General features: G+C 39.7%; 1 protein-coding gene across 6 annotated transcripts; it reads left to right on the top strand.

Moving 5' to 3' along the window:
* Positions 1 to 102: 102 nt before the first annotated feature.
* Positions 103 to 27,844, top strand: Ccnt2 (cyclin T2). Of its 6 annotated transcripts, XM_005079881.4 has the most exons (10): positions 107 to 297; positions 1,031 to 1,112; positions 11,188 to 11,316; positions 13,199 to 13,259; positions 14,946 to 15,008; positions 17,665 to 17,710; positions 19,263 to 19,426; positions 23,225 to 23,295; positions 23,761 to 24,865; positions 24,964 to 27,844. In XM_005079881.4, exons 1-10 carry the CDS (start codon positions 140 to 142, stop codon positions 25,029 to 25,031), a joined length of 1,947 nt encoding a protein of 648 aa, XP_005079938.1. In that variant the 5' UTR covers positions 107 to 139; the 3' UTR covers positions 25,032 to 27,844. The 6 variants fall into 6 exon arrangements, 5 of the variants coding, with proteins under 5 accessions (XP_005079938.1, XP_005079937.1, XP_021088556.1 ...); XM_005079880.4 differs by having other exon boundaries at positions 23,761 to 27,844; XM_021232897.2 differs by lacking the exon at positions 11,188 to 11,316 and having other exon boundaries at positions 23,761 to 27,844.

Below are 27,844 nucleotides of genomic sequence, written 5' to 3'. Positions count from 1 at the left end.
GGGGTAGCGGCAGGACCGGAAGGGGCGTGACACACGCTACGGAGAGCGCACTGGGGCGGGGCCTCGAGGGCTTGGCGCGGAGTCCCCGAGGCAGGCGGGAAGGGGGCGGGCTAAGGGTGCGGGCGGAGGAGGAAGTGTCATGGCGTCGGGCCGTGGAGCTTCTTCTCGCTGGTTCTTTACTCGAGAACAGCTGGAGAACACGCCGAGCCGCCGCTGCGGAGTGGAAGCGGATGAAGAGCTGTCGCATCGCCAGCAGGCGGCCAACCTCATCCAAGACATGGGGCAACGTCTCAATGTGTATCCTTTGCCTGGTTGCGGCCCTGCGTCCCTCACGCCCCGGTCGCGCTCGCCGGGTGACCGGGCCTAGTGTCCCGCGAACATGGCGCCGCCGCCTCTGCCTTCCTCTGGCCTCGGGAAAAGAGAGAGACCCAGAAAGCTTAGGCCCGAGCTGCCGTGGCGAGCCCGAGGAAGAGGAGATGAGCCGGGGAAGGCAGGCCGGGGCCCGCGTTGTGTAACCTGTGCCTGGAAGCGCGTGATGCGGTAGGGAATAGCATTGCTGCCTTGGCGACCGGGGAATCCGGGATGAGCGAGGCCAAGGGGCGGCCCCTTCCCCTGCTTCGGAAGTCAGAAAAGGCTTTGAGACGTAGAGAGGTCCCAGATGTTTCACAGAAAGCGCTTTCCGAGGCTTCCTTGCCGGCTTCAGGGCGGCTCTCTTGGCTCTGTGGGAACACATGGAGATCTTTAATGTTCTTTCGGTGTGTGGCGCGCGCCTTCCGACTGCTTTATTTCTACTGTACTGAGCTGTAGCCATTACAAATAATTCCCGGGGCGCTCTTTACATAGCGTATTAGAGCGTTAATTCGGCATAAGCCTGTTCTCTTTTCCTCGCAGACTTTTTATGTACTCTAAAGGTTGGGGGTTGGATTTCGAGTAAGTGGAAAGGGACTGTAAATCGAGGGTTTTTCCATCCAAGTTGATTTAGTTTTTAGAGATATTTTTCTTTGATTATCTCCTAAACGTTGCATCCCAGCTCTCAGCTTACAATAAATACTGCGATCGTTTATATGCACAGGTTTTATATGCACCATTCTTTCACCAAATTCAACAGAAATGTAAGTACTATTTTATTGTCTTAGTCGCCCAATGTTAAAGTGAATAGACAATACAGAAAAAAAATTAGTTGAGCATTGGTTTTGCTGTTGGATTCAGTGTTCTGGGTTTACTGTAAACGTGAGTTATGTAATAATGTTTTACCTCAAATGCAGATTGTGTGTGTGTAAGGCTCAGTGGTGTTAGCCTCTACCAGACCTTCTGAGGCAAAAACAACACCTTGTTTGATTGGTTTGCTGGGGGTTTTTGTTGTTGTTGTTGTTGTTATTGGTTTGGTTTTTTGGGGTGCTTTTGTCGGTTTGGCTTTTGGTTTTTGTTTGTGTTTTTTGAGATAGGGCCTCACTGTGTAGCCCTGGCTGTCCTGGAATTCACTCTGTAGACCAGGCTGGCCTTGAACTCAAAGAGACCCCTCCCTGCCTCTGCCTCCCCAGTGTTTGGGATTAAGACGGTGGGACACCGCGCATGCAACACACACTCTTAAAAGGGCAGCGGGTTTTTTTTTTTTATTTAAACTTTGCAGATGGAGTGGTTCATATAAGAAGAATTTCAGGGGGGCTGGAGAGATGGCTCAGGTTAAGATCACCGATTGCTCTTCCAGGGGTCCTGAGTTCAATTCCCAGCAACCACATGATGGCTCACAACCATCCACAAGTCAATCTGGTGACCTCTTCTGGCATGTATGCAGAACACTGTATGTGTAATAAATCTTTTTTAAAAATTTTAAAAAAGAATTTCAGTAATCACAGAATAGTTTGTATGGTTTTAGTCGTTGGAGAAGCTGTATCTTAATTGTATACAACCCATTGTTACAAATGTCGTGAATTGAGGCTTGTGTAGGCACTGCTGTGACACTTTGAAGGGGCAGTCTGTTTAGAGGGATCGTCAGCGAAGCTTCTTACACTGAAGAAGGTTGCCAGGCTGAGCATTGCTTTTCTCCTTGCGGTCTCACCACTGCTGCCAGCAGTGCTCCCATCTCGCCCATCAATACTGTTAGTTTTGATAGCAATAAACCTGTGGGATAGTCTTACACTGGTCGTGAATATAATGTGTACATCGTTATACATAGGTATTTAATAAATTAATTTGTTTACTTTGAGACCTAAGACCTTATCACTGTGTAATGCAAGCCGATGTCAAACTCAAAATCCTCCTGCCTCAGCCCCCTGAGTGCTGGAATTGTAGGTAGGCCTGTGGATCTACAGTCCTTACTTCATGAAATTTTAAAGCTAACAAAGCTATGAGTTGATGTTGGTTCTTTTCAGAGAACTTGCATTTTCTTAGTCCTCATTCCCATGGATATTAGAAATGTTTAGCCCCCACTTTAATTTCTCACTGCTCTTTATTATTTGCCGTTTATTGTAGTTTTGATATTGTTATTCTGAAAGGTACTTGTAAGCAAATGGTTCCTATTAAGGGCTTATGTTGTTTGTGGATAGTCATTAGGTTCTCAGTTGCTAAAGAAACAGTTTTAGAAAAGTTTCTCAAAAAAAGAAAATAAACCTGTTTAAGAGCCGGGCGTTGGTGGTGCACACCTTTAGTCCTTGCACTCAGGAGGCAGAGGCAGGTGGATCTCTCTGAGTTTGAGGCCTGCACAGTCTACAGAGAGTACCAGGGTAGGCTCCAAAGCTACACAGAGAAACCCTGTCTTGAGAACCAAAAAAAAGAAAAGTTTCTTACATTATTGATGGGGGGGGGAGGTTAAGTTATTTACTATGTATACAACCTTCTGCCTTCTGCCTCTGTATTCCTGCACGCCAGAAGAGGGCACCCTATCTCATTTTAGATGGCTGTGAGCTATCATGTGGTTCCTGGGAATTGAACTCAGGATTTCTAGACAAGCAGTCAGTGCTCTTAACTTCTGAGCTATCTTTCCAGCCCTGCATTGTTACTTTTGAAATGACAAAAAATTTGAGATTTAGATTAATTCCTGTTTTAAGTTCAATTATCTTAAATCTAACTTGGTTTATCAAATTTGCAATTTTTTTAGATGATACATATTTTTAGTAGATTTGGGTCTCTTATAGTCCCTCTACTACGCTCTTTTAGTCTGCTTGAGTCTTGCTCTTTCCTGATTTTGCGCGCATGTGTGTTACTCTTGGTTTGATAATGGTGTTGTAGAGGAGAAAAGAATGTATTGGTAATGCTTAGGCTAAATTTCTCTCTAAAAGTAACAGCGAATTAGTAATGAGCACAAAATAAATTTGGCTTTTTAAAAGTAATACTGGATAATGTTGGTAGAAACTACAAGTCAATTGTGGAAATTCTTTTTTTTTTTTTGTGAGTGGGTTTACTTTTCTATTTTCAGTGAAAGACCTCACCACGAGGCTCTGCCTTTTGAGCCCCTCCTCTGTCTGTTTCTGTGACTGAGTGTGTGTGCTTTAAGCAAACATCTATCAAAAGTAGACCTGTGTCTTCAAATTGACTTATTTGCATTCTTGCTTTCACTATTTTTACTGACAAAGCCATTTAATAAAAAGGAATACTTGAGCATGTCATTCTGAGTCTTAGCAGGATAGTTGAAATATTTGTTTGGGGAAGCAGCATTGTCTCATCAGCTTTCTTTTTTGCCTCTGTTTTTGAAGCATCAAAGGTGTGTGTGGTTTTGGGTTTTGGGGTTTTTTTTGTATTGTGTACATTCATCACTTGCATAGCCTCAGTAGTCCTCCCAACACACTGGATCATTTAGTGGTGATCTCAAATTAAATGTCAGCCCCGTTTAAATTCATGTTTCCCTACATTCTTGGGAACCTTTTTCTTAGAAGACTTATAATCAAGTGTTATTTAGAAAAAACACCAAGTATCATTTGATGAATTAAAAACCCAATGGTTTTTTAATGCTAGGATAAACAGTAAGGTCTTAAACTGTCAGTTGTCCATGACTAAAGGTATCTTTAAATGTTTAGTGCTTCATTTTAATGTCCCAGATTGGCAGATTTAAAAGTAAAGCAGTTGTTTGCCATTTATTTAAAAATGGAATCAATCTTAGCTTGTGTTCTTCACCCAGAAACTGTTACTCAATGATTTTCTTGGAAAGCCAAATCATTCTAAGGAATAAGTGACCATATACAGCTTAAGAATAAGCCTACCTTTAGGACTGGTAAATAAAAAATATCCTCCTTGGCTCACGTTCAAGAGCATTCTAGTGGTCTGGTGGGGTGACTGAGCGGGTATAAAAGAATGTTTTAAAACTTTATTTTTATTTTATCTGTATGGGTGTTTGGGCTGCATGTATGTCTGTGTGTGTGCCACATGCGTGCCTGTTACCTGTGGAGCCCAGAAGAGGGCATTGAACCCTCTGGAACTGGAGTTATGAATGGCTGTAAACTACATGTGGGCACTGAAGATTGAACCTGGATCCTCTAGAAGACAGCAAGTGAACATAACCACTGAGCTATCTATCCAGCCCCATAATTTTTTTTAGTAAAGTATAACAACCCCTAGCCCAGGTATTTCTCTGAAGTACAACCTGAGGTCACACCATTCCAGTCTTAGAGAGTGACCCAGCTGTCCTTACTTAGTTCTTTTAGTTAATTTTGTTCATTACAGGGTTTCTCTTGCCCCAGACTCCCAAGCCACTACACCTGACTAGTTGAGCAAGTTAAAGATGCATTTGTTTCTGACCAAGTCCAGTAGTTTACTTAGCATCATTATAAAGGGTATGCCTTTTTGAAGTATCTTCATTTGTCATGGTCTGTTCTTTGGCACCTTTCCAATTGGTGTGCTTCTTTTTGTAGTAATTTATTTATTGTGCATTCTCTGTGAGGTTGTCAGATTACTTAGAATTGGAGTTACAGACAGTTGTGAGCTGCCATGTGGGTGCTGGGAATTGAACGCTGGTCCTCTGAAAGAACAGCTAGTGCTCTTAAGCACTGAGTCATCTTTCCAACCCCATGGTGTGTTTCTTTACTTAGATTACTACCTTTCTGGAGCTCCTGCAGTCAGAACTGCCTATAATAGGCAATGCATTATCGTCCTATTTAAGGACTCTTAAGAGTGAGTTATAGGTAGGCTAAGTATTCAGGGCCAGTAATCTTCAGGAATGACTGTATTGACTTATGAGAATACATCTGCTTCATGGTTCAGTTTCATTTATACATGTTCACTTGATCTCCAACTACACAAATATGAACTACCATACTTAACAGGTTTTACACTGATTTTAGGTTATTGAGATAAAGTACATCTGAATTTATTTTAAAGTGATTTCCAAGTTTCTTGTTATTTGTGGCTGAGTTTTTCTATTTAACAAGTCTACTTTAGACTATAGATATTGGTGTATCAACCAAAACTGTTGAGGCTCAGCTATAGTAATGTGCTCTATAGATGTAGCTGCACTGATGTAAAAGTTTTTTACATGGGAAAATTTTTATTTTCTGCTTAAATCCAAAGATAGTGATAACTGATAGTAAGTTGTGCTTGAAAAAAAACAACTTGGAGGACAGGAAGAAAAAAATCTTTAGAAGAATTTCTAAAGATTTGGGGCAGTCCTTAAATGTTCAAGAAGTCAGAGAGGCTGGGTTTTTCTGAGCCTCTCCAAGGTGGGCATTATTATTTTGTGTTAATCTAACTGTTGAAGAGATCTGATAATGTTTAGCATTGGTTGCTCATTTGCTTGTTTGTTTTTAATGTATCTCGGACTGGCCTGGAACTCACTGTGTAAACCAGGCTGGTCTTGAATGTCACAGATCCACCTACTTCTGTCTCTTTAGTGCTGATATTAAAGACATGCACCACCATGCTTAACTAACATTAGCTTTGTTTAAAAGTGTCTTTATTGAGAGATAATTTACAGATCAATAGACTTCATCCACTTAGAGTCCACAATATTTTCTTCCCACTTAAAAGAAACTGCCCCACAGCAAGTGTTCACCAGCCTCTTCCCTCTCTGCAGATTTAGTAAGTGCTAAAATTAATTTGTCTCTGTAAGTTTGCATATAGTCTGTATTAATGGAGTTACGAACAAAAAGATCTTGAATATGGTTGTTTTTTTCTAAGCTCTGTTGTGGCCCAGTTGGAATTTCATTTCTACTTGATGCTGAATATTTCATCTGTCGCCGTGCCTGTACCATTACCCATTTATCACTTAGTGGACATTTGGGTTGTTTCTACTTGTCGGCTTTATGAGCAATACTGCACTCCAGCGCAGTTTTAGTGGGTGTTCTGGGCTGTGTGCTAATTCTAGACTTCAGTGTCTTAGATAGCTTTTTGAAGCACATTTCAAGGACTTGCCTGTCAAACTTTTCTAAAGTAGTCACACCATTTTACCTTCCCATAAATGCTGTTTGAGGGTTCTAATAGCTCCATATTACAGGAGCCTGGGGGTTTTTTTTGTGTGTGTGTGTGTCCATGTTATTTTTATAAATGTTCTATATGTATTGTGCTTTTCACTTTCTTGACAATACTACTTGTAACATAAACATCCAGTTTATTGAGTTTTTTCTGTGCTTGTGTTGATGTTATATTGGTGTCATATTGGAAAACCCCTTGTCTAATCTAGGATCACTATTATTTGTGTTTCTGTTTTGTTTTTAATTTTAAAGGATTTATTTTGTGTCCTTTCTTTGGTAGCCATTTGTTTCCCATTTACCTTGTTCATGCCTCTATCTTTAGGAAATTGCCCTATCTACATAGTGTGAGTAAATGGGAGTTTGCTGCATGCCTTAAAAACTATATTGTGGCAAACCTGATATCCATAGAGGCCTGGAGTCTCAGCACTTGGGAGGTGGAAGCTGACAGACAGATCTGGAGTTTAAATTCTTGGTCTACAAGTTGGAAGCAGCTCCAGCTACAGTGAGACCCTGTTTCAAAAGGCAAACAAAAAAGTAAAAAGAAGGCTGAGTGATAAGAAAAGGGAGCCTCAGTATGGAAAATAAATAGTGTGAAAACAAACCAGAATTATTTTGCTGAATAAAACTATTTGTTGTAGGGCCTCTTGTGTCTCAGGCTCACTTTGAATTCACTATGTAGCCAAGGATAACCTTGAACCCTTGGTCTTCCTGCTTTCACCTCCCAAGTGTTTGAAGTATAGACACGTACTACATATCTAGCTTTTATTTCTGCTATAAATCCAGCTCTTGGATTTAGGCCTTAGACACATTTTCAGTTCATTATTGTGCATGATGTAAAGAAGACATTTTCTTTTTTACATGAAAATATACAGACAGTGGTCCCAGTACAATGTGTTATGTCTGCCTTTATTGTTTCATAGACTTTCAGATATCTGCACAAGCCTGGTAAGGTCTCCACTTCTGGTAGCACTAGTGAGACCCTGTCAAAATTTCAGCTCCCACCCCACCCCAGCCACAGAGCTTTTGAGTAGGTTTGGAACTCAGAGTGTGAGTTCTCCCAAGTTGTTTGTGTTTGTTTTTTGTTTTGTTAAGATTGCTTTCTTGCTCTTTTATTTCCATATGACGTTTAAGATCATTTGTCAGGTTGGAGAGTTCTTATTGTTGTCTTCACAGTACGCAACTAGAAGTGCATCCTTTGTAAGGCTTGCATGATCCCTGGAACTGGAGTTACAGACACTTGTGAGCTGTCATGTGGGTGCTGGAAATTGAATCCAGATCCTCTGGAAGAACAGCCAGTGGTCTTAACTACTGAACCATTTTTCTCCAGCCCACCCTGAAGATTTGGGGGGGGGGGTTGTGAGCCTAGCCTTTAACAGCTGAGCCATCTCCGCCCAGAATTTTTTTTAATTGTTGTGGATTTTCTTGTGTAGCAGTATTGTGTGCATAATCATGAATGAGAAAACAACAAAGATTCTCTCTGATCCTCTGTTGCCCAGACCTCCTTACAGCTGAAGTAAGGTCTTGAATGCTCTCTAATATGGCTAGATAGAGTATTGGTTCAGCCTTAGCAATCTTTCCTGTGGTAACAAATGGGCATTTTGGTTTATTCTAGTACTTCTCTTTGTGGGTATTCCCTTGCCTATCCCAGTGTTTTGGTGTTCTACATCTATCCTTATTCTGAGGCTTTTCTGTGTGCCTTTACCACTTTTCCTAAAGTATGTAGTCTCTGGCAAGTGCTTTCCCAGTTTTTAGCTGTGATTAGAGCTAGGTGAGTGTTTATTAATGGAGCCTTCTTAAGAGGCACTAAAATGCCTGGCGGTAGTGGCACATGCCTTTAGACCCAGCACTCGGGAGGCAGGGGCAGGTGGATCTCTGTGAGTTCGAGACCAGCCTGGTCTACAAGAGCTAATTCCAGGACAGCCTCCAAAGCCACAGAGAAATCCTGTCTCTGGAGGGGGGGGAAGAGGCACTAAAAAAAAAATAGTTATTCTAGTCTCAGTGAAGGTGGCAGAGATAGGCAGTTAATTAAAAGGACAGGAATATCTTCCTTACTCTGAGAGCTTAAAAATACAACACAACCAATTAAAATGAGCCTACTACTAGTTTATTTGCAAATATGGCAACCTAGGCTCTTTGGGACTTTCTCAGTCAATCCATTTAGTTGTGGGATTCATGCTCATCAAAACTATTAAATCAGTGAGGACCAAATGGCGTCGTTTGAAATGTTCTACAACTTAGTAATTACCCTGGCCTTCTATTAATTCGGTTGACTTTGCCTCCAACCAGCAAGGTTGAAGCCAGCATTGGAGTAGAGAATGTCCACAGTGAGAGGGTGTCATGTCAGAGAGGGGAAAGAGTGGCCAGAATTGAGCAGATGGAGAGCTGGAGAAAGTCAGATCAAGAAGTAAGAATGAAAACACATAAAGGATAGGCCTGGGGAGAGAGGAGTATGGGTATGAATCATTGAAGTGATGTGAAGTGTCATGATTTCTTAAATTTCTTAGGTCTGCAACAAACCCTTTGAAGAATTGAGTTTAACTTGAAGGAAGAAGACCAGCAAGAAAAGAGGGACATTTTAAACATAGCATTTTAAATTTAAGATCAGAACTAACAGTACACAGTTGTTTGTTGATTTTACATAGTAATATCTCAGTCATATTCCTATGGAGTACTACCCAAAGTGCCATGCATATATTAGTTGGTTGTATTCTCACCACAGCAATATAAATTGGTACTATTTCTGGAGCCACAGAATAATTTGCCTGTGCTACTCACATAGCAGTGAGGATTGCAGTGAGACAATCCTACTGCATGGCTAAGATTTATGTTTCTGGTGCCATTGCTTTGAGATTCTGGCAAATGAAACACATCCAAGGTACAGCAAACTATTCATCTCATTGATCAGGAGGAAAAGGTCACAGTCCCCTTGGGGACTTGCCTCCAGCGACCTAAAAATCTGTTGTGCTAACCTAGGCTTAGAGTACATGGACCTTTGAGGGTTATTGAAAATACAAATAGAAACCAAAGTTCAGTGTGGTGGCATGTCCCTTTAATCCTTAATCCCATCACTCATAAGGCAGAGTTAAGAGGCCTACGAAGATTACATTGTGAGACTCTTGAGACAAGAGTTGTACAGAGTTTCTCAAAATCATTTCTATTCTTCTGGAAAAGTCCCCCTCAGTCCATTGTGGATTTCCTATCTGTCGCAAACATTTTTAGGAAAGGGTGTTCCTTCTCCATACCTTCTCTCTCTCTCTAAGCTAAAGGCACAAATCTGTTAGTGATAAGCTCTGCCTCTTTCCCCACTTCCCATCATTTCTGTGTAATGAATGATCCCTCATAACAGACAAATGTTATTTTGAACAATAGGTATCTGTATCTTAGCATTTAGAAATTGCCATTCTGTGGGAAATTTTGTGTATAATTTTAAAATTTCTAAGATTTTTATGTGTGTGGGTGTTGTGTCTGCGTGTATGCCTGTGCACCATGCTTTTGGGGTATAGAAGAAGGCATGGGAACCTGGAACTGTAGTTACAGATGGCTTTGTGAGCCACGGTGTGGGTGCTGGGAATCAGACCTGAGTCCTACAAGAGTAGCAAGTACTCTAAGTTGCTGAGGTATCTCCAGCTCCTTTGTGTAATCTAAAAACATTTGAATTAATAGATTGTTTGGTTTCTGAGTCAGTAATTGCTTGGTTTATTGCTAACTCCAGGAGTAGGTAATTGTTGAAGTGTGTGTGTGTGTGTGTGTGTGTGTGTGTGTGTGTGTGTGTGTGTGATAGTCCATGCCTGTGTGTTAGTGCTATTTGTACTGTACCCAAGAACTTACTATACTTTGGGGGAAGAGAGTACTTTCCAGGTCTCCTCTTAGCAAAGGTTTACTCTCTTGGTCTTAGTTTCTCCTCTATTGGTTTTTCGAGACAGGGTTTCTCTGTATTGTTTTGGAGACTGTCCTGGAACTCTCTTTGAAGACCAGGCTGGCCTGGAACTCACAGAGATTAGCCTGCCTCTGCCTCCCGAGTGCTGGGATTAAAAGCGTGTGCCACCACCAGCTCGGCCTGTTTCTCCTCTTTTATTTTGTTGTTTTGATTTTTAGCTGCTTTTATTACTATGGTGGAGATTCTATGTAGCCCGTTCATTTTCAGAATATCTGTGTTGTGCACCCATAGTCTTCCACTGCCCCATACATAAGATGACATGACTCCTAGCTACACAGGGAGTAGTGGCTGAGCTGAAAGAGGCCGAAAGTTGGCCTGATGTGTCTCAATTTTTAAAGCTATGGTAATACTTTATGTCATTTTTTTTCTTTTACCTCCTCTGTGTACACACTAATACTAAAGTTTATTGCTTGCTAGTTTTTTACTTAACCAAGGTCAATATCATTTTATTTGCAAAATAAATACAATGAATAACTATTTAAAACTTTTAATATTGGCTGGTCCTGTGGTGCTGAGTTATGAGAATATTGGTGTCCCAAAAGTTGATACACAGTGTATCATATTGCTACATTGGTCTGGGGGAGAGGAGAGAAGAAATGAATTAAGTCAGTGCTGGAGATACACAGCTCAGTGGCAAAGCATGTATTTAAACATGTGCAAATCTATGATTCCATCCCCAGAACCAAAGAAAGGGAAAGCTTTTCATCAGTCTTACTTTTATATCAATCCCAATGTATACCTCATGATATAATAATATATTCCTTTCTTTGTCTGCCCAATCCCAGAAAGTAGAGACTATTCCCAAAATGAATTTGCTTTTAAATGACCAGTTCGTAAAAATCTCTTCTACAGATAATATCACCTACTGCATTGTTTTTGGCTGCAAAAGTGGAAGAACAGGCTCGAAAGCTTGAACATGTTATCAAAGTAGCACACGCTTGTCTGCATCCCCTAGAGCCACTGCTGGATACAAAATGTGATGTATGTAAAAATGGGTGGGGGGTGTTTTCATTTTCTTTATAAATTTGAAACCAGGAGTCATATAACAGGAATGCTTTTGTATGCTTCAAGAATTTGTGTGTCATCCTGAATTACATAAGGTTTTGAGTCATGCTACTTGATTCACAGTTACTTTGAATTGTTTTTGAGTTCAGTGACTGTCTTAGTGTTCTATTGCTGTGAAGAGACACCATGATCACAGCAACTCTTGTTTTGTTTTGTTTTTTTCCAGGGTTTCTCTGTATTGTTTTGGAGGCTGTTTTGGAACTAGCTCTGTAGACCAGGCTGGCCTCAAACTCGCAGAGATCCACCTGCCTCTGTCTCCCAAGTGCTGGGATTAAAGGCGTGCGCCACCACCACCCGGCTCACAGCAACACTTATAAAGGAAAACATTTAATTGGGGGCTGGCTTACAGTTTGAGAGGTTCAGTCCATTATCGTGGCAGGACATGACAACGTGCAGGCAGACACTGTGCTGGAGGAACTGAGGGTCCTACATCTTGATCCATAGCAGCAGAAATAAAAACCATGTACTTGGGCATAGCTTGAGCATTTATGGGAGCCTGCCTCCAACAAGACCACAGTTCCTATTAGAGCCCTATGGGCCAAGCATTCAAACCCATGACATGAGTCTCTGGGGCCATTCCTATTCAAACCACTACAGTGACTTATCCTTACAGCGCAGGGGAATAGGTGTAGAGCTATGTGACCTGCTGGTAGGTGTGCCTCTAAGAAGAGAAGTTAAGTAACTCCAGTGAAACTGTTAGCAGAGGACAGAATAGGAAGACTCGGTTTACCCTAGATTGGTTGTTATTCTCAAGTTATGTGACATCCTAAAATGAGAGGTGCAAGTGTGGGCCTTTGCAGTTATTTGTCTAGCAGTATAGGTAAGTCTTTTAATTGGGAATATTCAACCACTAGTGACTACCAAATTATGTTAGTTCCATTTGGTGTGGGTCATGTTTAAAGTCCTAAGTATAGACTCTGTTAGAAGATTGATACATTGATGCTGGTTTTTAAATGAACAAATACCCTTGTGTACATTGAAAAATAAGCAATTTGTAATTGTTTAACAATAGTTCTCATAGTTGCTGCTAATAGAATAAACTCACTTATTCTAGTATGTACATGCTAATGTTTTAAAAATCAGCTCAGTACCTTAGAGGTGATCTCACTCTCTAGGTTTAGTGTGTTCTCAGAAAAATGAGCATGCATTTAGAGCAAGATGTACCAGGGCTAACTCTGTGTGTAGTCTAGGGTAGCCTCAAACTGAGTTACTCTTCCTCCCAAGATTGTCACCACCAGGCCCATCTTAAATGCTGTACATTGCTTCCTTCTCACCTGGGTCCCAAGACTTGGGTGGCAGGAAGTTTCTATGTTCTTTCTTCCAAAAACTTTGTGAATGGGAACTTGGCTCTTGAATTTTAAGGGAAAGATTCTGTGATAATTTGTCTCTCTATGGTGAATGGAGGATGACATTGATCTGGGGGCTTAAGATTTGCCTTTCACAGATATGAGTTGGTCCTAAAAGGCAGGTTTGAGTTAAGTGCTCTTCCTTGGCTCAGTGCTCCTGTACTTGCTGTCTAAAAGCAACAGTGCCTGTGAACTTGCACTCTGCAGACTGTGGGTCTTCAGTCACTTGACCTACTGTGCTTCCTAGTACTTTGTTTTATTTGTTCACTCTCTGTATTAAAAGTGGTTCTATTTAGACTTGTCCCAAGAGTGGGCATGCTCCATTTATTGCCTCAGTTTCTTTGCCTCGTATTTGTAAGCAACTGCTGTACTATAATCTTGAGGTCTAACAGTCCAGTGCTCTAGCGGTGTTGTATTTATTCTAAACATCTAATATCATTTTTGTCTGACAGGCTTATCTTCAGCAGACTCAAGAACTGGTTTTACTTGAAACCATAATGCTACAAACACTGGGTATGTGCTCATATCATTTGTGTCCAATAATGTAATATTCTAAACAAAATTTTCTAGAATAGCTTCTTATTGAAGAGAGTTGTTTAAAAATAGTTTTGAGCCAGGTGGTGGTAGCCCAGCACTCAGAGGCAGAGGCAGATCTCTGTGAGTTCAAGACCAGCCTGGTCTACAGAGCTAGTTCCCAGAACAGCCAGGGCTACAAAAAGAAACCCTGTCATGAAAAACTGAAGAAAAAAAAGGAAAAAGAATGTTAGACTTATCTAAAGTTAAGTGGTTCTCAGGAAGGAAACTAGCCAGCTGAGATCAGAAAAACATGAGCCCTGGGGAGGTCAGAAGTTTTATCTAGGCTTCTGACTACTGTTGTAAACTTGGCAATTTTCTTACCTTTTCCATTCCATTCCGCACATATGGAATGAAAACTGCTCTATTATAGCAATTTTTTTGTTTTTACTTCACTGTTACTCCATTTCCAAATGTTAAATAGAAATATAAGTACAAACAGGAGTAGGAGTGGTAGGTAAGTACATGCCTTTAATTCCAGCACTCGGGAGGCAGAGACAAGTGGCTCTCTGAGTTTGAGGGCTTCCAGGACTATATGGTGACTCTTGTCTCAAACAAAGAAAACAAGTAGAAATAGAGCTACGTGTGCTGGCAAATTTTAATTATAAATGTTGATTAAAAGCACATGAATTAAGTTTTATTAAAAGACACAAAAGTGAAAGTGAAGAGTTGCCTCTGAATCCAGTTATTTGACATACTGTCTTGATTACAAAATTTACGAGTTACATTTATTTGATATTGATAGTTACGTTATAAAACATAAACTTACTTTTATGGTGTGAAGGCATTACATAGGAGCTGATGGTAGAAGTCTCAACTTCTGTGTTCCACCCCAGCGCCACTAACAATAGTAGTTACTGCATGTCTTATGGCATTCTTAAACACAGAATAATGCGTACTGTTTAAGTGTGCATTAAAAACACACCTCTTTCTTTGAAATGTCATTTTGCTAGTTAATTACAGGAGAGAGATAAATAAAATACACCTTTATAAACCCTGATTACTCATTTGTTAAACTTTAGACTTGGTGTTCTAAAGATATTAAAGCCACATGGAAGAGCTGACTAGGTAGTCATTGAAAGCTTTCCTACATTTTTTCCTTGAATGTCTGAAGCTAATTTTAGAAACAGTCTGCTTGTGTAGCTCAATGTCCCAATGATTCTTGTTAGGAGATGTAGCTATGCCCCTTTGGTTTAAGAGTAAAATGAAGAGAGCTGCTGTATGTAAAGGTCTTTGATGCTGCTATTGGTAGCAGGTATGTTTATGAGAAATGTTTTTCCCACATCTTTTCTTAACAAAGATTTTTAATGTTAAAGAAAGAGAATACATAAGCTGCAGCCATGGTAATAATTATTTGATGATTTGAACATAAGCTCACATGGATTAAAATTCTAAATTTTAGATCAAGTTGGCCTTGATGTTTAAATAATTGTCTTTTCCTATTGAGACATAAGAAACTAGTTACCATTTGTTCTGGAGGGTAATGGACATGTCCACAATGAAAAGCTTTGGATTTCTCTTTAACACTGAAGAGTATATTAGACATGATCTTATGGTGAGCTGGATTGCTCAGGCAAGTATGATAGTGGTAAGTAGTTGGGAAAAAAAAAGTGCTTTTCATTTCAGGTTTTGAGATCACCATTGAACACCCACACACAGATGTAGTGAAATGCACCCAGTTAGTAAGAGGTGAGTGGTCCCTCAACCATCTGGGATGAATGTTGTTCCTCCAGGGTTGGTATGGATAGTTTTTAATCTTTTAGCCTTTTGTTGGGCTTTATTAAGAAGGGCAATGTAAGCCAGGGGTGGCACTTGCCATTAATCACAGCACTGCAGAGGCAGAGACAGATCACTGTCGGTTTGAGGCTAGCCTGGTCTACAAAGTGAGTTCCAGGATAGCCAGGGCTACACAGAGAAACCCTGTGGGGGGATGGGCCGGTAGTAAGGGTAGGACAGTGTCATCTTGAAATAGTATTCGTCTACTTCGGTCTGCATTTCTTTCTCCAAGTGCATTTGGTTGCTTTTGTGTGCTGATAGAGAAAACTAGCAAAGCCTATCATACCTTACTGTGGTTCAAACAGGAGCCCTTTGTGTTTGTTGTGGCCTAGAACTCTTCCCCCAGGTTGCCAGTGTTGCTTCTCTAGATCCCCTTTGGATTATTTATGGGCGCATCACGGCCTCTGGGGGCCACTCCCGTGCTTGGTCTTTTTAATAAAATCCTGTGGTTTTGGTCTCTTCCTTGCAGGATTTTTAAGGTTTATTTTTAAACAAAATGGATAAGACCTTGGGATTTTTTTGTTGGGAGGGAGGGAGGGAGGGAGGGAGAGAGAGAGAGAGAGAGAGAGAGAGAGAGAGAGAGAGAGAGAGAGAGAGAGAGAGAGAGAGAGAGAGAGAGAGAGGAGAGAGAGAACACTGATAGTCTCATTCTAAATTGAATTCATTTTATATCTAGATAACATTTTGTTTTTGCTGATGCCAACATTGAAAAACAAGCCTAGAGTCTTCATAACCAGCACCCTTGCCAAAGTTCCGAGACTCATATTTTAATCATACTTTATCAGTGAACCACTTTGTAAACCACAGTATTTTAATTATGGTTCCTGTTCTTCTCAGTCATATGAATTTATTTTGTAGCATGTTCTCTTCCCTGATTATAGTAAAGTACACATTAAATAGCTTACTTAACTAGTTGTAGGTGTTGAGTTAAGAAAAGCTTGTAGGTTGATCTCCCTGAAATTTTGAAAGGTAGCAAACCATGTAATTTGCTCCACGTCAAGAACCTAATGAAGAAAGACATTAGTACACACTCACTAATAACATCAGTAACACTTTAGCAAAGGTGTGTGTATTGCCTTAAGAAATAAAGCTGGATTTAAAATTAACACTTTGAAAAACCTACAGATTTGATACACCATCCACCAAAAAGGGTTTTGTTGTTTCATTATTCAATGTTCTTCTGCTAAAGTCTGGTTTCTAGCCTGAACCTTGAGTACAAAGTGTATGTCTGTTTTCATGTGCGTGTTTGTGCAGGGGAGGAGCCCCTCAGTCTGACTCAGCTTTGAAGTAGCTGAGCTTGCTTCCTTTAAAGATTTTCTTTCATCTTTAGTGTCTTAATTTCCTTTGCTCTGTTATGACTTTGAACTAACAAGAATACTTTATCTTCATTCCTGTTTATTGAATTTAGATACAGTCCTTAGGAAATGTGACACCATAATTGAATGTTTTTATTATTTTACGGTTTGTTTGGTGGGGGGTAGACATTTATGTAAAGCTCTCACCTCCTGCTCCAGATGAGACAGTTGCTACTTTGCTGCAGAATTGGCTGTTGTCGTTTTACAGGGACCTTTCACTCTGTGATCTCTCCTTCCCTCCCCACCAGGAAAGAATACCATACTTAAGTCACACTGCCTCCAAGACCTCTGGTGCTCTGACAGTCTTCCTTAGCACAGCTCTGCCAGACCCAATCCTTTTTGTTAAACCTTCCCTTGATGATCACATGGGGCAGCAGGGATTACAGGTGCCATGAGTGAAAACTAGGAGGGGAAGGAGTCTGGGGACTAGGGAGGGTGGGGTTCGTGGCTGCCAAGCTAGGTGAACAGTGATTTTGAACAGTGGGGGTGGGGGTGGTGAGGTCATTCCTATTGGGAAGAATATGGGGTAGGAGAAGGGGAGGGAAAACTGTTTCGTGTTTTAAGAAACTAGTTAAAAATTGCTTTCCTGTTGAACCAGTATCAGAAGCATCCTTATTCCCCCCTAGAATACTCCTCTTTCTAGGTATTATCTCTAATTGGAGTCTGTAAGTTTACAAAAAGAGTGTAGTGGGGCTTCCTACATTCTGTTACTGTGTAATACCGTGGTAAAGAACTGAGGTTGTGCTCTGAGTTTGGGGTGGGGGTTGTTTTGATCTATTTGAAGGAAATTTAAGCCAGCCTAAATATGACAGGATTAAGTTTGGCAGGCAACTCTTTACATTTTGTATTAGACTTCAAAAATCTTTTCTTCTTCTTCTTTTTGTTTTGTTTTGTTTTGTTTTTTTAATCCAGGAGAATGCTTTATTTCAACTTTTAGCTGACTAGATGCTTAACTTAGTAACAAGTTTAGCCTAGCTAAAAGCAAATCGGCTTGTTTCTCAGATCTATGGGGGATAGCAAGAAACATTTGAGTGAATGTTGTTGAAGATTTTCAGTAGTATAGAAAATGATGGCGCTCTTGTGATATTTGTAAGTAGTAAGTAAAATTTACTTTTTGTGTACAAATCTTTGATGTTTTGTTGTATTAAGAGTTTCGTGGTGTTTACACATTGAAGCTGATGATGTTGTCTTCGTTCTTTTTTCTTTTCTTACAGCAAGCAAGGATTTGGCACAGACATCCTATTTCATGGCTACCAACAGGTTGTTATCCTGACCCTCTTTGTTGCACTGTTGTAGCACACTATAGCTTCCTTTAATGCAGGGCCCCCTCAACGTGTCTCTTGCCCTTGTTGCAACAGGAGACTGGACCATCTACTGTGGTGGTACCTTCCTGGTTGCTTTGCGGTGTATTGTACAAGGGACTTTGGGCACAGAGGGGTTAAATGCACACTGTGAAGTGTAGTGGTGCTTTCTGGTGGCATATTCTCGATTTGTGAGTGCATAAGTCTAAACTTGGTAGCCTGAATAGCAGCTAAAGATTACACAGAGCTAAACTTAACCTAGAAACTTGGTAAGTATAAAGCTATTTCTAGTTTACAATTATAGTTAAATGACATTTCTTTTTTGATTTTCACATTGATCCAGTCTTTAAAATAATTGTTAAAGTTTCTTAAGTAAAATTTATGTGATTTGGGACTTGTTCCAGATAATATTCCAAATAGTAAATTAGAAGTAGTCACGTATTATCAATGCCTACTACGTTTGCAGAAATACAATCTTTATTTTGAAAGTCCCGCTTTTCTATTTAGAGAAAGTAAAAATATAGTACGTGTTCATGGCTCTTCAGTAATTGTTTCATCTATTCTAAACTAGAATAATATCGAAGGAGGCTCTAAAATTGAATGTATGATTGGATGTTAAAGGTTGAAAATTTTTAAGTGGGCACTGTTAAAATGGGAACCAAACTACCTTTTTGGATTAGCAAAACCTAGACCCCTGGGCATGGTGGCATACCCATGTCATTCCAGCCCTGGAAGATGGCGACAGAAAGACCAGGATTTCAGAGTTGTCCTTGATTATATAGAGAGTTTGAGACCGGTCTGTGAAACATGAGACTCTGTCTCAAAAACCTTTGTTTAAAAAGTTAGCCCTGTGAAATGTCATGTGCCCAGTTTTTGGTACGTTATGAGAAGTAAACATAGTATTTATTAGTATTGATTGACTTCTTTTGAGCCTTGAAATTTTTTTGTAAAAGGTAAGTTCTCTTTGAGGCTTTGCTGGAAGGGTCACAGAAATTTACATGAACAAGGACTAAAAGCTCCTGATTAACAAAGAAGTATTTTTACTGTTAAGCCACATCACATCAAATGGTCTGATCTTTGATTGCGCTATTAAAATTGCTTTGTTTTATAATGTCTTTACCATAATGTTTTTGCCATAACATTAAAAAAAGAACCAAGACTACCACAAAAAAGTTTAAAAGGTTATATTTTGTATATGATAATTATTGTGAATATACTATTTTTCCTTTGCATAATACTTTATTAAACTTTAAAACAAAAAATGTGTTAGTATTAATTATATAAATAAAAGTAACTATTATGGGGGATGAGAATGAGGAAAGTTTCATGATCTATATAAAAGCTTTGTATTATAATTTTCAGTAGTATTAGCTCTTAATTTAATAGAATATCATTATGTAAAGAAAAACACTTCTGACTTTGTTTGCTTTTGTCTTACTGGCAAATGTTTTTCTTTGTTTTACATATTTTGAATTTTGTGGCCCTCCACTTTTTAATCTGCTCTACACCAGTTTGCATCTTACGACCTTCTGTCTTCAGTACAAACCCACGGTGATAGCATGTGTGTGCATTCATTTGGCTTGCAAATGGTCCAATTGGGAGATCCCTGTGTCAACTGATGGAAAGCACTGGTGGGAATATGTGGACCCTACAGTTACCCTAGAGCTGCTAGATGGTAAGCAGAGGGAAGAGGTCCTTTCCTGTGTGAAGACTGTACTATAAGCTTTTTCTGTATGTGCAGTGCACTCTACCACAATGGCTCCTTTGTTAATCCCAGATGTCCTTTAATTTACTAATATTCGTATTTCAGGAGGTAGCATCTCTTTAAAGACCCATATTTAGTTCCTTTTTTAATGGAAGAACTTAAAAGTATAGTTATGAGTATGTTGAAATAAGGAACCTGTGAACCACATCAACCATCCAATGTTTACTAACAACCAGTTCACACACAGAAAGCAAGTTTGTATACAAAGTAATGTAATAAATGAGTTTCATAGGAATCAGTATATTTAGTTCTAATCTGTCCCCTTGCTCCATTCGATACTGTATGTTGATGGGACATGAATAAGCTGGACTGGGTGTGGTGGCACATACTGTTAATCTCAGTAATTGGGAGACAGAGACAGATATAGATTGAGCCACCCAGGATACACAGTGAGACCCTGTCTCAAAGAAGTAAAAAGCAAAGAATAAGCTGGAAATATACCAGTTGAGTTTGTCTACTAGATAAGAAATGCTAAAGTATGCTAATCTTGTTGAGTTTAAAGCATGTATACTAGGATCAGGGTTTAACTGGGTTATATAAAGTCCTAAGCTCAGTCTCAAGCACTTTTAGAAGTGTAAGCTCAAAGTTGGGTAATAGCTTCCTATATAAACGGCGAAACAAAGTCCAAGGGGTTTCTTCCTTATTATGTCGCTTACATTATTAATTAGGAAAGAATAAGGGAAAATTAAGTACAAGTCCTACCAGTTACGAACCTGAGATTTGAGGGTCTCTGGTAAGACACAATGATAACTGATTAAAAAATAAGCCAGATTGTTGGGATAAGTGGTAAGCACTGTCAAGCAGGTATAAGATTTCAAAAAGAAAGTGATAGCAAACTGAAGCAGAGGTCAGATTTTCAGCTCTCTCTCTTAAGACTTCCAATGTCTGTTTACAAGAAGAGACTGATGGGAAGATAGACTTCACCTCCGTTACTGTTACAAATACTAACTTTACTACATAGAGTACAGAGCCCTAAGTTTCTGTTGTAAATGTAGCTCCCCATCAGCTGAAAAGGAGCCACAAGCAGTTCATAAGCCAGTAGTGGGACTGCAGGTCACATTTGCCTGACTAGCTGTAGTTGGCCTACCCCACTTAAGAAACTTGTAGATATATATGTATCTATTTTTTCATGTTTCTGTCACCTACCATGCTGTTTTTATCAACATCGTGCTCTAACCAACTGAGCTAACTGGTCGGCTGAAGATGCTGTTTTTAAATGGTTAGTTTTTTGTTTTGTTTTTCCAAGTAATTTGGATAAAAACTAGTAAAGGCCTTTTCGTTTGCTTCCCTTTGTCCTGTACCTTGAAAAAAAAAAAAGATCAGTTTATTAATTATGTCATTGTCCCACTTTAGCAGTCAATAGATTATAAGTAATCTGCCTTTTTTTTTTCTTGCTTGCTTTTAGGACATGTGTACAGTTACCCTTATTGTTGTTATAATTGATATAAGAGCCTCCTGTATTTTCCTCTACTTCTGTTCTTCGTTATTGATTTGGAAGTTGAAACTCAATATATTAAATAGCATATTTTCTGTTTCGATCAAATTGTCTTGAATTATATGTAGTATTTCTACTACTATTACTTCCTGAAGCTACTCATTTACTAACTGCCCCCAAACATCTTTGGCTTAGATTTAGCCTAATTATAAGGGGCTCTGCTTGTGAGTGTGATTGAGTGTGTATATATTAAGGTAGTTTATGTCTCATTCTGTCTGTAGATTAGCTCCAAGGAAGAAAGGCCTCAGTAAAGAAGCCCCCAGGGGTTGGAGCCAGGAGAGTCAGTTTGAAGCCATACACCGAGGCCAGCCTAGGCTACATGAGTCCCTGTCTGTCGATGGGTGGGTAGATGGATGGACAGATGGGCCTTTATTTTAGACCTCATACTCTCTATAGTACATGGAAATTATTTATTTACAATAATGGATTACTGCAAAATTTAACAGAATAAAATACTTGAGAGGAAAAGCAAAACTTGCATTTTTGTCTGCTATGTGCAGATAAAATTTGTGCAGGAAATTTGAGGCAGAACATCATTCACACTGGACCCAAAAATATCTGGGCATTTTGTTGGCATCAGGTGAAAAGGGACCTTTTCAAAGGAGGAAATGGAGTTCCTAGCGTTGGATATTTTATTTTATCCAAACTTGCTGAAAAGCTCCTGAGACTAAACAAGAAACAGTCTAGGATTACTGAGGAAGCTCAATCTAGAAGCATGGTTGACTTAAACTTTAGTTGATGAGTGCTTTTAGCACAGTTTTTATAGACTGATCATAGTGATGGTGGTTTGAGGCAGTCATTACTGTTTGGGGTGCTGGGCATTAAACCCATAGTCTCATGTGGCAGGCAGCATCTCATCCCGTCACAGGCTGAGTTTGGTTAGTTACCATGCTGTGACAACCTTTAGATAGCTGTGTATATAGTGATACTGGATTAATTTTTGTGTGTCCTGCAGTTGGACATTCTGTGTTACCTTAACTGCTGCTCAGTGTTAACACTTGCCTAGGCTGGGGTGAGAGGAAAACTTGCTATTTTCACACAATCGGTTAGTGTGCAGCCTCTGCTTGGTCCCACTGTGTCAGATTGATTTGACATGCTTAATACATATGATATTAAGCCTCAATTGACATATGTTTGCCAGTGAGTATTAATAATGGTTTATGTGATAGAGGTATAATTTAACACAGCTATGCCATTTTGGAGCAATACTCACCCATTGTAATCCTAATCTTAAAATGATGGATAAATTAAGATAATGGATAAAATTTTTACTGCTGTAATTTGCTAGTATAGTGTTAAAATCGCTCCAAGTGTGAATGTGGATAGAATTTTCTTCTTTTAGACATTTAACCTTGAAATAATTTTAAGCTTAAAGAAATTGTAAAAATACTTACAGAAATCCATGTGATATCTTGAATCCTAGCTTCTGTTGCTGACATATAGTATTTGATTGTTAAGATTAGGAGATTAACACTGGTATAATACTGCTTGTTCTGTTCAGATCTCCCCATTTTCTCTGGTGTTGGGTATTATGTTCTGTTTGTATCCAACTGAAATATCCAGATAGTCACCTCCAGGCTGTCAGAGCACTCCCTCTAATTGCTTTTGATTGGAGGACTAATAAGTGATTTCCAGATTGTCTGATGCTTTTTTTCATCATTGAGATTGAGTGTTCTTGGCAAGAATACTACAGAAGTAGGTACCCTGCTTGCCTCTCAAAGCATGGATCGGTGTTCACATAGTGTGTCTACCACTATGCTGGTCATATGTTAACGGTGGTGCTGTTGAGTTTTTCGTTGTAAAGCTATTCTTTCTCTTATATTAAACCTGTTGGGGAATATACATTTAGGGCTATACAAATGAATACCTTTTTCCCAGACTCCTGCCTGCTAATTTTAAAGAACCCATTGGTGGCTCTCTCCTACGTGAAATATTGCTGTATTGTTTGCCTGGTAGAGAGTCCCACCACCACCACCCTCCAGGAGTTTATTTTCTAAGTAAGATGTGGGGAAGGAGGGATCTTTTTTAAGTGAATTCAACTTTGAAATAAAACAGTTCAGAATTGTATCTACTTCTGTGTATGCCAAAGACTGAAGAGGAAGTTAAGAATAAAAGGTGTGAGGTCTTAGGACACCTTTTAAATATTGCCCACTTGAGAGAAGTTCAGATCCTAAAGGCACCGTCTAAGCTTTAAATTTAAATTTTATTTTTAGAGCTAACACATGAGTTTCTACAAATATTGGAGAAAACGCCTAGTAGGTTGAAGAGGATTCGAAACTGGAGGGTAAGAGAATTGGCAGGGTTTAACAAAATATATCAGTTTGTCACTACTCTAGCAATTGCCTAGCACACAGTTTGAAATTGAATGACTAAATACTGTGCTTTGCAGTGTTTCCCAATACATTGAGACAGTGTACCACACTTGAACTGCAGGTGCTTCTAGTTGCTCAGCTCCTGTGGCCAGTGGACTGTCTATGTCATATCTCTTATTTTTTATTATTATTATTAGTCTTAGTCATGGGGAAATTCCTTTAAGCCTACATAAGTTACTATCTCAAGTCCTGGATTAGGATGTAATTGTTTCTAATTCTCAAAACTTAAAGTCTTCTGTTACATTCATTTATTGCCTTAGAACTTTTTGAGTCTAGGTGGTTTTATTTTTTTGTACGTCCTATAGAGTTTTACAAGCAAAGAATTTTCTATTAAAGCTCCTTGCTGTCATTGTTTCTTCTGTTTCTCATTTAACTAGGCTATGGCTAAGAAACCAAAAGTAGATGGACAAGTATCAGAGACACCACTGCTTGGTTCATCTTTGGTCCAGAATTCCCTTTTAGTAGATAGTGTCACTGGTGTGCCTGCCAACCCAAGTTTCCAGAAACCTTCAACATCAGCAACATTTCCTGCTCCAATACCTCTAAATTCAGGAAATACTTCTGTTCAAGACAGCCGTGCATCTGATAATTTGTCAGTGCTGGCAGCAGGAATGCCCAGTACCTCGTACAGTTTGTCGTCACACCAAGAATGGCCTCAACATCCAGATTCAGCCAGGACAGACCCAGTATACACACAGAAACAGGAGGCCACACTGTCTGGGAGCCAGTACATCAGTTTCCAGCAGGGACCTTCAGTGACACTGCATTCGGGATTACATCACAGGCCAGACAAAATTGCTGATCATTCATCAGCTAAGCAAGAATACGCTCACAAATCTGGTAGCAGTAAGCACCATGGGCCCATTCCTGCTGCTCCTGGAGTGGTTCCTCAGAAAATGTCTTTAGATAAGTACAGAGAAAAGCGGAAGCTGGAAACCCTTGACCTGGACACAAGGGATCATTATATAGCTGCCCAGGCAGTCGCAGGCAGCTCTGTCACTTCTCCCATTAAAATGAAACTTCCCATCACCAACTCTGACAAACCTGAGAAACACATGGCAGAGAAAAAGGAAAAGAGCGGCTCACTGAAGTTACGGATTCCTATCCCACCCCCTGATAAAGGTCCCAGTAAAGAAGAGCTGAAGATGAAGATCAAAGTGTCATCCTCAGAAAGACACAGCTCTTCTGATGAAGGCAGTGGGAAGAGCAAGCTCTCCAGCCCACACATCAACAGAGACCACAAGGAGAAGCACAAGGAACACCCCGCCATCCGCCACCACAGCAGCCACAAGCATTTGCACATGCTCAGTGGAGGAGGCAGTAAGCATGCTGCTGATGGAATGCCACCCACTGTGCTGAGGAGTCCTGTGGGCCTGGGCCCTGACGGCCTCTCCTCCAGCTCCAGTGCAAGGAAGAAGCTGCATATCAACGATGCCTCCCACAACCACCACTCCAAAATGAGCAAAAGTTCCAAAAGTTCAGGTAGTTCATCTAGTTCTTCCTCTGTTAAGCAGTATCTGTCCTCTCACAGCTCTGTTTTTAACCATCCCTTACCCCCTCCTCCCCCTGTCACATACCAGGTGGGCTACGGACATCTCAGCACCCTCGTGAAACTGGACAAGAAACCAGTGGAGCCCCACGGTCCTGAGGCCAATCACGAGTACAATACAAGCAGCCAGCATTTGGACTACAAAGACACATTCGACATGCTGGACTCGCTGCTAAGTGCCCAAGGAATGAATATGTAATCATTTGTTTAGGTCAACTTTTCCTTTCCTTTTTAATTTAAAAATGGTTGGAATGGAAAACTTCCTCCTGATCCAGCAGTGGTGCCACTGCTTCGTATTTGTAAGTGCTGCTTTATTCTTCATTCTGAAAAGAAGAGATGATAGTAAACAAGTCTTTCTCCACATGATAGTGTTACCAGTACTGTAAACGCATGGAAGATGCAGCTAAGAACATTAGGATGAATGGCTGGCTGCTGCTAGGAATCTAAGCTGCCTCAAGCTTTTGTTATTTATGATTTGAATACTGTAGCTGTTTTTTGTTGTTGCTTGGCTTTGAATGAGTGTCAATTGTTTTCTTTTGTGTATTTATACTTGTATGTATGGTTTGCATGTCTCAGTGATAAAGGGATAAAACAGTATACTGACAACTGTTTACAAGAAAGTGGAGAAAAATGTACATACATTTTTGTATGTTTAGATATTACCATAAATACTCAGGATCGGAGCTGCTTGTAAGTATAACTATACAGAATAACTTTATTTTCTCTCGTCAGAGTCCATCACTAATCTTAAACACAAGTGGCACTTTTTTATGTTAACCTTAAACTCTAGGCCTTACTGGAAGCCGCTGAGGGGACACTTCACTACTAGACGGGGATGCGGTGCCACGGGTGGTCCTTAACACTGGGAAGCGCTCAGTTTGCCTTCAGAGGTTCTGACCAGATTGGCTACAGAATCAACCCTGATTTCTGAAGGCCTGAAGAGGAAAAAAGACAAAAGTTTACAATACACTTGATGTGAAGTGCATTTAAATGTTTGCTGGTTTGTTGCAGTGCTGTAGAAGAACAGTTCATAATGGGTATGAGGGTGACTGTGGCTTAAGTCACAGGAGCTCCCAGTAAAGAATTTGTCCATTTCTTCAAGAACTTTGACACTACAGATTTTAACAGTGAACAGGGATCACTTTTCCTTTAGCATTTGCAGTGACACCATAGTCTTTAATAAACTCTTCCCATGGAGAGAGAGTGAGTGAATATGTATTAGTGAGAGAAATACCATATTTCTTTTTCAGGTAAATGCAGTCTTCCTTATAAAAATGAAATTAAACCTATGCTCTCTTGATTCTTTTATATTCTGACAATAAATAAAAGAAAACCTTGCTGACTGTGCATTGTACCTGTATTCATAGCTTATGGTCATTATCAGGAAAACGTAAGGAAAAAGGCCAGCCTCAGGCAAGCCACTGCTGGAGGCTTTACATTCGTTTGCACGTCTTAGTAGGTTCTCATTGAGGTGACGCTTGCACTGTCACCTGACGTCTGGTCAGGGGATAGGCTAACTTATCTAAATTTTGGTGTAAGCACCAATAGTGTGGCTCTTGTCTGTTGCCTAATGTTGAATTTATTTCTGTGGTAAGTCTTAGCTGTTGAGTCTCTTAAGATGGGTCGGATTCAACTTGTATTGAATCACAATTTTCCCCTGTATATGAACTGTTATAAAGCCACTGATCTGTGCACAATTGTAATTTTATTCAAGTATGTTGTGGTTGTAAATATTAAGAGTTGAGCCTTGTACTCTACTTTTATTTAGCAATTACCTAATTTGCCAGTAGCTGTTTGTTTGTTTCTTTGTTGTTTTTTTTTTTTAAGAAAATTGTTATTATTTTGTCAATGTTATTTGAACTTGGGATGTCAGGAGCCTCTTTGTGGGAACTCTGCTTAGCAGGCTCATAGTCACTCTGTTCTTTTCTTGTCTTGCATCAGTAATCTGTTACTATATGATTTTGTTGCTGTGTGGTATACTATTGTATCATAAACATGGTGATTCTGATGCAGTTACAGTTTACTGTGGTACATATTCAAGAACTAGCATAGAATTAAACAGAGTGCAAGGTGAGGGAGGGAAGGGTTTTGTTCTTGGTGATTTAGATGTGAAACCTCGACAGAGCATCATGTGAACTGACATGGGGTGGTCATGCTACTGTATCATTGGGAGTGATGCCAGGAATTTTAATCAGCTTTTGTAAAGAGCATCCAGAGAAGTAGTGAACTTATTTTCAGTATGACATAGACAACAATGTGAATATTTAAGGTCTGGGACTGTAGTTAAACTTCACTAAGGATTTTCAGTAATGTGTTGTGTTTTTTTGTTTGTTTTGTCTTTTTTTAGATATGGGAATAAAGGTAATTTTGTTGAATCTTATTGGTGCTAATGACGGACAGTTAAACAGATAGTGTATATGCTGTGGATCAGTACACTTAGTACTTCCAGAATTGACTTTGAAATGCTATGTATTCACTTTTCACTCTGTAAATGTAATTCTTTACAATGACTATTTATTAAAAGGCAGTCAGTCGTGATTTTTACAGGATTGTGTGAACTATTCAAACTCTTCAACCTCTGAACAAGATGCTAAAATCACAATGGGGCAAAATGTGTGAATCCTCTTAGGTTTCCTTTCCACTAAAGAAAACCCTTGATTCATATCACCATGAATTTGCTTGAATCATCTTGTTTGCATAAAATAGTTCATCTGCATGGTTCCATTAGACTCTACCAAAGAAAAAAGACTCAATGAATGGACATTCTCTTGTGAGTCTTGTAAGTAGCCATAAATAACCAAAATAGTATCAAACTTAGGTGTGAAATTTCACATGTGCGAAGTACTGTTAAGGTGATAAATTTTTGATGAGTTTTTTAATACTTGAAAATATTAAAAAGCATTATCTTTAAA

The sequence above is a fragment of the Mesocricetus auratus genome, unplaced genomic scaffold (genome assembly GCF_017639785.1).
Source record: "Mesocricetus auratus isolate SY011 unplaced genomic scaffold, BCM_Maur_2.0 Super-Scaffold_100676, whole genome shotgun sequence".
Lineage (NCBI taxonomy): Eukaryota > Metazoa > Chordata > Mammalia > Rodentia > Cricetidae > Mesocricetus > Mesocricetus auratus.
Note: the sequence above shows the minus strand (reverse complement) of the source record. Positions and strands in the feature narration are given on the sequence as shown.

Excerpts from the sequence above, each read along its gene's own strand:
- Ccnt2 (XM_005079880.4), top strand. The coding sequence starts at position 140 with ATGGCGTCGGGCCGTGGAGCTTCTTCTCGCTGGTTCTTTACTCGAGAA. Across the intron at positions 298-1,030 it reads ATGGGGCAACGTCTCAATGT|CTCTCAGCTTACAATAAATA; the intron begins GTATCCTTTGCC and ends GTTGCATCCCAG. Across the intron at positions 17,711-19,262 it reads TATTTCATGGCTACCAACAG|TTTGCATCTTACGACCTTCT; the intron begins GTTGTTATCCTG and ends GCTCTACACCAG.